The sequence below is a fragment of the Scomber japonicus genome, chromosome 20 (assembly GCF_027409825.1).
Source record: "Scomber japonicus isolate fScoJap1 chromosome 20, fScoJap1.pri, whole genome shotgun sequence".
Lineage (NCBI taxonomy): Eukaryota > Metazoa > Chordata > Actinopteri > Scombriformes > Scombridae > Scomber > Scomber japonicus.
Window position 1 is genome coordinate 2,332,714 of NC_070597.1, and position 10,659 is coordinate 2,343,372.

Consider the following 10,659-nt stretch of genomic DNA (forward strand, 5'->3'; position numbering starts at 1 on the left):
AATGCAACATGCACATGAAACTTTTTATAGCAGAGATCAATCAGTCAATCACAGAAGCTAATTGCATTCTCTGAAAAGTATAAAAAATAAATTTGATATTTTTTCTGTTTTTCAGAATATTTTTTTCTGAATTAACGCAATACTTCAAAATCGTTAGAGAAACTCCCACCTGCAAGTAACGTTAATCTACCGTTGCTGCTCCTAATCTATGGAAATGTATTTCTGTCACGCCAGAAAAAGAAAAAATCTAACATCTAATCATGTTGTAATGTGAAACTAATCACATTAATTGCATCAAATCTTTCTCTCAAACCCTCGTTGTGTTTCCTGGTACAGTGTTTCCCTGTTGAGCTGTGGTATAGTATATAGTGTATATAGTATATATATGTTTCTCTGTGGTGGAAGTATAGTAACAAAAAGACTTTGCTACTAAAAACACTGTAACGCTGAAACATAGAAGATGAAGATTTGACTCATTCAGACTCTGAAGCTTCATCTTAGCTTCAGATCAACTTTTAAATCCATGTTTCCACAGAAGGAGGACTGTGGATTTAGTCCTCCATCACTTCCTGTAAACATGATGAAGGATCTGATGCTCAGTATGAACAGGAGGAATCATTAAGGCATGAAAACACACTTAATGTTCATTTGGGTTCCTGACTGTTGTTTTAAGACACAGATGAATAATTGTGAACTGTCATTAAAGTTGTAATCTTGCATAAAGGATGTATAATGCTGCAGAATGAACACTGTAAACAGAAACCTCAGCACAGAGGCTAAACAGGCTTGTTGATGATGGTTATGACTAGGTCAGCGTTAACGTGTTAATCGCGATTAGATTAATGCAATCCATAACGCGTACATTTTTATTAATCGTATTTTAATGTTGCAAGCCTTTTTGTCCCTTCTACTCCCCCGTAGACGGCTCCTCTAGCTGTAGCGCTATGCTTTGAAGTGGCCTCCTGCAGTAAACCTACCGCGCTGATGGAAAGTAAGAGAGCTACTGGACTTTTGAACGGCTTGTTTAACTTTAAAACACTTCCAGACGCTTCAGTTGACAAGTCAAAAGTAAAATGCAACCTGTGTCAAACGGAGTTTAACTACCACCGGAGTACGTGGAGTTTGAGTTAGCACCTCCACGCTAAACACCCAGGTGTAGCCAAGCCAGCCTCAGCTCCACCAAAGGACCATTTTGGAGTGTGGGAGTCGCAGCAGAGCCGTGATTGATTCCCAGTTAAGACACTCTGGTAAGAAATGCTTTACATTATGGGCTTAAAACTGCCTTCAAATGGAAAATAACAGGATTTTAAACATGCAATTCAAAACGCCATTAATCGTGATTAACTATGGAAATTCTGCGATTAATCGCGAATAAAAAAATTAATCGTTTGACAGCCCTAATTTTAACATTGCAGGAAGCAGGACAGACAGGTCATGTTTGCACAGCTTTGATTTTTTTTAACCATTACTAGAAGGGACTTTAAAATAACTGATATGACATCTCAGTGTTTTCTGGGAGGCAGCTGAAGATTTCCATTTTTTACTTTTTAGAAGCATTACTAGCTCTGCTGTGCTGAATTAAAGATTAGAAACTGACATTGAATCTTAAAATTTAGTAAAATATTGAAATGTTCTCACAGAAAAAGGAGAAACTGCCTTTCTATTGTTTTACAGACAAGGAGAGAAAAAAGAGACAACAGCAGTTTGTTCTGCACTGAATGAATCTGATGCTGTTTGCTTACTGAGGAAGTAATTAATCCCAAAACAGAATCTGAGTATCTGATTACACGCACTGATGCAGACGAGTCACTCAAACTGAGATGAAGATACACAAACTGCTGTCAGACTGCTGAACTCCCACCGGACAGGAAACTTCATTTCACATGCAGTTATACATCTGTGAGTCGATGACTTTGGTCGTCCTCCTCTCTCTCTGTCTCGTCTCTCTCCTGTCTGGCGGGAAGCTGAATGTTAATCAGCTCTGACCTCTCCATCTGGACCGAGTCACACTCACAGCGCTCCACCTGTTCATAAAGCTCCATGAAACATGATGATGCTCGAGCCTGAAAAATGCTCTCCCATATTTTTGTTCTCGTGAGTTGCAGAACTCCAACATGGCCGCCAGCCGTTTACAGTTTCCTAGCAACAGGAGCCAGAGCCATCGCTGCAGAGCCGCTAGCCGACAACCAGCAGATGAAACCTCAGTGACGAACCCCTCGAGGTTTAATCCCATCGCCGAAACATCAGCACAGTTTGACCCAACGGACACAAACACTCCTCTGATCTCTTGTTCAGCTTTAATTGTTTTATTTGGCTCAAGAGGAGATGGACGACGTCTCTAACAGAGAACAACCCGCAATTACCTGAAGGGCCAATTAAGCACTGAAGCTAATGATGTAATTGTTACTAATTATCCTTTCTCATATTCAACATATCAAAGGCGGGTTCAGCGAGTGCAGCAGGACAATGACTGAGTGAACCTGAACACTCACATCAAACAACTATGGATCAAAATGTCACTCGATCATTGCATCAATTACTCAAATTACTGAGTTTCACTGCTACTCACAATTAGCCAGCGAGGTCTGTGAGTAATGAGACACTAAACTAGACAGCATGAGGTGGAAACTACAGGTCAGAAGCTGTGTTTTGATACTGTTTAAATTAAATGAATTAACAATTAGGGCCCGCTGCTCCTCCGCATCGAGAGGAGTCAGATGAGGAGTCTCGGGCATCTAGTCAGGATGCCTCCCGGACGCCTCCCTGGTGAGGTGTTCAGGGTCTGTCCCACCGGTAGGAGACCCGGGACACGCTGGAGAGACTATTTCTCTCGGCTGACCTGGGAACCCCTCGGGATCCCCCGGGAAGAGCTGGACGAAGTGGCTAGAGAGAGGGAAGTCTGGGCTTCCCTGCTTAGGCTGCTGCCCCCCCGCGACCCGACCCCGGATAAGCGGAAGAGGATGGATGGATGGATGGATGGATAGATGGATGGATGGATGGCTAGGTGATACTTTTAAAGGTATAAAAACAGTATCAGAATACTTTTTCAAACATTGAAATGGAAAATATGCAAAACATGATTAAAATAAGAACTTCCACAGCTCATTTAGTTAATTTCATATCTTAGCTGTAATCGTTCATATGAGCAAAGAAGGAGATAAAACATTCTTAAGTCAAACAGATCACAGTTTTATTTATTCATGTTTGGAGGTAAAACGTTAGCGATGCTGTAAAGTGGGCAGTGGGCAGGGTATCATAATAAAGTAACATAATATTAACTTTACATTACACCAAAGTTTGCCGTTTGTACCACAGAACTCCAAAGATTGAGCTTTTTTAGATTATAACCTTTATTAATAGGTTTGATTTTAGACTGGAGACATTGCTTCTTCTTCTTACATCAACTTTAAACTCAGACTGCTCAAACATTCAGTTAAACTTCTGAGAAACTCTTCCCATTAAACTTCCTGTCGTCCTCCCGTCCACACTGTTCCTTCTTTCCTTCCTTCCTTCCTTCCATCTGTCCTTCCTCTCTCTTTCTGTCTTTCTTTCCTCCCTTCCTTCTTTCCTTCCTCCATCTCCCTTTCTTCTTTCCTTCTTTCATCCGTCCCTCCTACCTTCTTTTCTTCCTTACTTCTTTCCTCCGTCCGTCCTTCCTTCCTCCCTTCCTTCTTTCCTTCCTTCCTCCCACCCTTCTACCTTCTTTCCTCCCTCCCTCCCACCTTCCTTCCTTACTTACTTCTTTCCTCCGTCCTTCCTTCCTCCCTTCCATCCTTCCTTCCTTCCTTCCTCCATCCCACCTTCCTTCCTTCCTCTCTCTCTCCTTCCTTCCTTCCTTCCTTCCTTCCATCTTTTTAATGATCCGGCCCACATGAGATCTAATTGGTCTGTATGTGGCCCTTGAATGAAAATGAGTTTGACACCTCTGATGTAGACTGATTGATCCAAAGGGTCCCAACGTAGAACCAAAGGGTCAAACGATGATTGTGTGAAATGGAAAATGAGAGTTAAATTCAGTAAGAGTATCTATGTAACAAAATAATCTCACTTGTTTCTCTTTTCCTGTGAAATAAACCTTCACCTCCTTTAAGTGCAACAATCTGATGAATAAGTCTTGTCTCTTTGGTTGAACTGCTGTCATCTGCAGATCATTTTAACATCTGCTCCTTTATTATGAGATCACCAGCAGGAGGTCAAAGGTCAGCCAGTGACATCCCTGCTCCATGATGCCTGATACGCAGTCAGAGCTCCAGGATGCTCACAGGTCCTGGATTTGACCCGGAATAACGTAACAGTCTGTGGGTCCGGACGAGTTGAAGGGCATCATGTCCAAAGAAATCTCCGCCTCGAAAGGGGGATGGAGGAAGGAAGGAAGGACGAAGGAAAGAAGTAAGGAAGGAAGGAAGGTAGGGGGGAGGAAGGACAGAAGGAAGGAAGAAAGGGGGATGGAGGAAGGAAGGGAGGAAAGGAAATAAGGAAGGGAGGAAGGAAGGACGGAGGAAAGAAGTAAGTAAGGAAGGAAGGTAGGAGGGAGGGAGGAAAGAAGGAAAGAAGAAAGGGGGATGGAGGAAGGAAGGAAGGAAGGAAAGAGTCCTTTTCTTCCTTCTGTCCTTCCTTCCTCCCTTTCTTCCTTCTGTCCTTCCTTCCTTCCTCCCTTTCTTCCTTCTGTCCTTCCTCCCTTTCATCCATCTGTCATTCCTTCCTAACTTCCTTTTTTCCTTTCTTTCTTCCTCCCTGTCTTCCTTCTGTCCTGCCTTCCTACCTTCCTTTTTTCCATCTGTCCTTCCTTCCTTCCTCCCTTTCATCCATCTGTCCTTCCTTCCTTCCTCCCTTTCATCCATCTGTCCTTCCTTCCTACCTTCCTTTTTTCCTTCCTTCCTTCCTTCCTTCCTTCCATCTTTTTAATGATCCGGGCCACATGAGGTCTAATGGTCAGATCTCCAGGACGCTCACAGGTCCAGCAGGAGGTCAAAGGTCAGCCAGTCACATCCCTGCTCCATGATGCCTGATACAGAGTCAGAGCTCCAGGACGCTCACAGGTCCTGGATTTGACCCGGAATAACGTAACAGTCCGTGGGTCCAGACGAGTTGAAGGGCATCATGTCCAAAGAGATCTCTGCCTCGCACTCGTACTGCAGGATGGCGGGAAGCAGCAAGTTCTTGTGGTTCCGTGAATCGTCTGAAACGACAGAAACTTTGTCAAAGTTCTGCTCCAGATCCGCTCCGGCGTGCAGCGGCGGCGGCAGCATGCAGGCTGCGAGTCTCTGCGGCCCGGGACCCGGCACGGCGGCGCAGGCCTCCTTCTGCATGGTGGTGTCGTGGTGATAAGACACCAGCTCGTTGCTGAAATCCACCGTCTCTACCGTAGAGGTGGAGCAGTATTTATTACAGCCCAGGATGGTGGAGAACGCCTTCCTGAAGTCCGCGTTGAAGGCGTAGATGACCGGATTCAGGGACGAGTTGGCCCAGCCGAACCACACGAAGATGCTGAAGGTGGTGTCGCTCACGCACGGCGGCTCTCCGGCGTCTTTGTCCAGGTGGCAGAACGGCACCACGCAGTTCAGGACGAAGAACGGCAGCCAGCAGAAGACGAACACGCCCATGATGATGGACAGAGTCTTTAAAACCTTCGTCTCTCTTTTAAAAGACGTCTTCAGGGAGCTCTCGGCGTGCGAGTGTGACGCTCGGGGTCCCGCGGCTCTCTCCAGAGACGAGATCCTTCTGATTTGGGTTTGAGCGATTCGGAAGATGCGCGTGTACGTCCCCACCATGATCGCCACGGGGATGTAGAAGCTGATGAGGGACGAGGAGATGGCGTAGGTCCGGTTCAGGCTGGCGTTGCAGTCGTCCGGGTCGTCAGCGGTGGAATCAGCTCCGACTGTGGACATTTTTAAAACCAGGTTAAAAATACATTTCTCTTTTCATGTGCTTTAATGACTTCCTACCCCTACCTCCCTTCCTTCCTCCCTCTCTACTACCTTCCTTCCTTCTTTCCTCCATCCTTCCTTCCTTCCTTCCTCCTTTTCTTCCTTTCTTCCTCCCTCCCTCCTTTCCTCACTCCCTCCTACCTTCCTTCCTTCCTTCCTTCCTTCCTTCCTTCGTTCCTCCATCCTTCCTTCCTTCCTTCCTTCCTCCTTTTCTTCCTTCCTTCCTTTCTTCCTTCCCTCCTCCCTCCCTCCTTTCCTTACTTCTTCCCTCCTTTCTTCCTCCCTCCTACCTTCCTTCCTTCCTTCCTTCTTTCCTCTGTCCTTCCTTCCTTTCCTTCCTTCCTCACTTCCCTCCCCTCCTCCCTACTTTCCTTCCTTCTTTCTTTACTCCTTCCTTCCTCCCTTTCTTCCTTCTGTCCTTCCTTCCTTCCTCCCTCCTTTCCTTCCTCCCTCCTACCTTCCTTCCTTCATTCCTTCTTTCCTCTGTCCTTCCTTTCACCGCTGCTTGCAGCTTTAATTATTATTGGGTTTTATTTATGTATGTTTTTTATTTTAATTGTATGTTTTTATGTTCTTTTGCTTCCAATTCGTCCTGTTAAATGTTTTATTTCTATGTAAAGCACATTGAGCTGCAGCTGGGTATGAAATGCACGATATAAATAAAACTGCCTTACCTAAAGATGTCACCTTTCACTACATTTGTATGTTTTAATAGCCACAGTTACAATGAACGGGGTAGATCATTGACTTGCCTGTTGGGTTGTCGGCATGGTGCCAGTTGAGCTGCACAGGGATGAAGGAGATGAGGATGGAGAGAGTCCACGCCACTCCGATCATCAGGAAGGCGAACCTGCGAGTCATTTTACTCTCGTACTTGAAGGGGCTGGAGATGGCCCAGTAGCGGTCCATGCTGATGATGCACAGGTTGAGGATGGACGCGGTGGAGCACATGATGTCGAAGGCCACCCACGTGTCACAGAAGCGTCCGAAGAGCCAGATGCCGGCCACCTCGGACACCGCCCTCCACGGCATCACCAGCACCGCCACGAACAGGTCGGACACCGCCAGCGAGATGACGAAGGAGTTGGTGACTTTGGAGCGCAGGTGGCGGAACTTGATGACGGCGGCGCACACCAGCGTGTTTCCCAGCAGCGTGGAAACGATCAGGACGCACAGGACGCAGCCGGTGAGCGCGCGGAGGCTGAGATCGCCGCCCGGCCCGGGACTGTCCGCCCCCCCCGCTGTGACCACCTGCCGCTGGTTCTGGCTCTCATTGTAAAATCTCTCCATCGGTATCCAGAGCAGGGGTATGATACTTAACTACAACTAAAACTAGCATTAACTCTCCTGTTGTCCTAGAGTTAAGGAAGCAAGGGAGGAAGGGAGGATGAAGGAAGGGAGGAAGGGAGGAAGAAGGAAGGAAAAGAAGGTAGGAAGAAAGAAGGGAAGAAGGATGGAAAGAAGGGAAGAAGGAAGGAAAGGAGGGAGGAAGGAAGGAAGGAAGAAGGAAGGAAAGAAGGGAAGAAGGAAGGGAAGACGGGAAGAAGGAAGGAAAGAAGGAAGGGAGGAACAAGGAAGGAAAGAAGGAAGGAAGGAAGGGAGGAACAAGGAAGGAAGAAGGAAGGAAGGAAAGAAAGAAGGGAGGAAGGAAGGAAAGAAAGGGGTAAGGAAGGGAGAAGGAAGGAAGGAAGGAACTGAGGGAGGAAGGAAGGAAAGAAGGAAAGAAGGGAGGAAGGAAGGAAGAAAAGAAGGGAGGAAGGAAAGGAAGGAAGGAAGGACAGAAGGAAGGAAATGTCAATTTGACCCAGGAGGACGATACGAGGGTTAAAAAAATAATTTAGTTAACTGATAAAAACTATAATGAACAAAGCAAAACTAACAAAAACTAAAGTGAACAGCAGATAAAATCATCTTAGTTGTAGTTTTCTTTTCATCGTCTCCATGGTAACCGTATAATGTTCAGTGTGACTTGTTAAGATAACGGGTTAGTACCAAACATCAGCATTATTTCATCCTTTACAGCTTCTACTAATCAAGGCTTTCCTCCTTAACCCTTTATAGGACACTCATTGAAAGGAAGGAAGGAAGGAAGGAAGGAAGGAAGGAAGGAAGGAGGGAGGAAGGGAAAGAAGGAAGGAAGGAAGGAAGGTAGGGGGGAGGAAAGAAAGAAAGAAGGAGGGTGGGAGGAAGGGAAGAAAGAAGGAAGGAAAGAAGAAGAAAGGGGGATGGAGGAAGGAAAGAAGGAAAGGAGGAGAAGGATGGAGGAAATAAGGAATGAGGGAGGGAGAAAGGAAAAGAGGAAGGGAAGAAAGAAGGCAGGGAGGAAGGGAGGAAGAAGGAAGGAAAGGAAGGAAGGAAGGAAAGGAAGGATATTTTGGGATATTTACAGAAGTTACCAAATATAATTATTTGCCCAATAAAGGGTTAACCTCTGAAACACTAAAAACTAAAGACTACATAAAAACTACACTAAAAACTACGTCATCACTTTTTAAACTCACTAAAACTAAACTGAAATTAAAAAAAAGCAATAAAAATAAAAACTAATGGACATTTCTATACTATATTATAATATACTATACTACCCCTGCTCCAGAGTCACCTTCTGTCCTCTTTCCATCATCACCTGCTGCGAGTCTCCACTTCAAACCACTGTTTCACACGCGCACACAAAACCACATAAATCCTCCTGTTGCTCCAAAAAACCCGATCCAGCGGCGGTGAGATGGTCCTGAGAGGAGCTCGGTCGGTCCCGGTCGGTCCCGGTGCTCCGCTGCGGTCGGTCCCGGTGCTCCGCTGCGGTCCGTGCAGACTGACGGTGGCTGCAGCCTGAACCCTTCCCCCCCCGCGCGCATAATTACACACTAAAGTCTATTTACCCTGAGCATGCTGTCACTTCTTCACCATCCCCTTTACACCACTACAACACATCTGTCCTCGAAGAGGAAAGGAAGGAAGGACGGAGGAAATAAGGAACGAGGGAGGGAGAAAGGAAAAGAGGAAGGGAAGAAAAGAAGGCAGGGAGGAAGGAAAGGAAGGATGGAAGGAAGGAAGGGAAGGAAGGAGGGAGGAAGGAAAGGAAGGAAGGACGGAGGAAAGAAGGAAGGAAGGAAGGTAGGGGGGAGGAAAGAAAGAAAGAAGGAGGGAGGGAGGAAGGGAAGAAAGAACAGATGGAAGTAAGGAAAGGAAAGAAGGAAGGATGGAGGAAAGGAAGGGAAGAAAGAAGGAAGGAAGGAAGAAGAAAGGAGGATGGAGGAAGGAAAGAAGGAAGGGAGAAGAGAAGGAGGAAGGGAGGAAGAACAGATGGAAGGAAGGAAAGGAAGGAAGGAAGGAAGGAAGAAAGGGAGGAGAGAAGGAGGGAGGGAGGAAGGACAGATGGAAGGAAGGAAAGGAAGGAAGGACGGAGGAAATAAGGAACGAGGGAGGGAGAAAGGAAAAGAGCAAGGGAAGAAAGAAGGCAGCGAGGAAGGAAAGGAAGGAAGGAAGGAAGGAAAGAAGGAAGGAAGGATATTTTGGGATATTTACAGAAGTTACCAAATATAATTATTTGCCCAATAAAGGGTTAGTGAGCTTTAACAAATCTGCACCAAATAAAAGATGAATGAGAAGAATAATGACACAATACTAATATTTAAATGATGCTTTACTGGCATAAACCTGCTTTTAATGAGGCTTTTTACTTCTAACAACTCTACACAACCTAATTTGAAAGATAGTTAAATGTTTAAATTAAATATTTTTACTCATTCAATCATAAATATTATAATATGTGCATCTATACACCATTTATCCGGTGTAGTGAACTCTGTGGATGGAGGTTCAGATGAAGGTGAACGCTGCCCTCTAGTGGGAGACAATTTGTTCCTTTTTTAAAATCTTTCTTTGAAGGTCTTGTCACATATTTAAATCTTATGTTTCACGTTTAAAAAAATAGGTTATCTTATTATATTTAGTATATAAAATAATGTAAACTAGCTCCACCTCCAGCAGCTCCAACAGTAGCCTTCCTCCTTTTCTTCCTTCCTTCCTTTCTTCCTACCCTCCTCCCTCCCTCCTTTTCTTCCTTCCTCCCTCCTTTCCTTCCTCCCTCCTACCTTCCTTCCTTCCTTCCTTCCTTCTTTCCTCCTTCCTTCCTTCCTTCCTTCCTTCCTTCCTTCCTTCCTAACACTGATGCTTCACTATTAATAATCTAATGATGTCATATATAATAATATATCATTACTTTTACTGTAATACTGCATACTACATCACTATAATACTGCAGTACTTTTACTGTAATACTGCATACTACATCACTCATAATACTGCAGTACTTTAACTGTAATACTGCATACTACATCACTATAATACTGTAGTACTTTTACTGTAATACTGCATACTACATCACTATAATACTGTAGTACTTTTACTGTAATACTGCATACTACATCACTCATAATACTGCAGTACTTTTACTGTAATACTGAATACTACATCACTCATAATACTGCAGTACTTTTACTGTAATACTGCATACTACATCACTATAATACTGCAGTACTTTTACTGTAATACTGCATACTACATCACTCATAATACTGCAGTACTTTAACTGTAATACTGCATACTACATCACTATAATACTGTAGTACTTTTACTGTAATACTGCATACTACATCACTCATAATACTGCAGTACTTTTACTGTAATACTGAATACTACATCACTCATAATACTGCAGTACTTTTACTGT

At 44.7% G+C, this 10,659-nt stretch overlaps 1 protein-coding gene across 1 annotated transcript; it reads right to left on the reverse strand.

The window, feature by feature from the left end:
- Window positions 1–5,033: 5,033 nt before the first annotated feature.
- On the reverse strand, window positions 5,034–7,217 carry LOC128381063 (D(5)-like dopamine receptor). The gene is made up of 2 exons (XM_053341013.1): window positions 6,680–7,217; window positions 5,034–5,872 (listed from the first exon to the last, which is right to left on the reverse strand). Exons 1-2 carry the CDS (start codon window positions 7,215–7,217, stop codon window positions 5,034–5,036), a joined length of 1,377 nt encoding a protein of 458 aa, XP_053196988.1.
- Between the last annotated feature and the right edge of the window lie 3,442 nt (window positions 7,218–10,659).

Excerpts from the sequence above, each read along its gene's own strand:
- LOC128381063 (XM_053341013.1), bottom strand. The coding sequence starts at position 7,217 with ATGGAGAGATTTTACAATGAGAGCCAGAACCAGCGGCAGGTGGTCACA. Across the intron at positions 5,873-6,679 it reads CCATGCCGACAACCCAACAG|CTGATTCCACCGCTGACGAC; the intron begins GCAAGTCAATGA and ends CCACAGTCGGAG.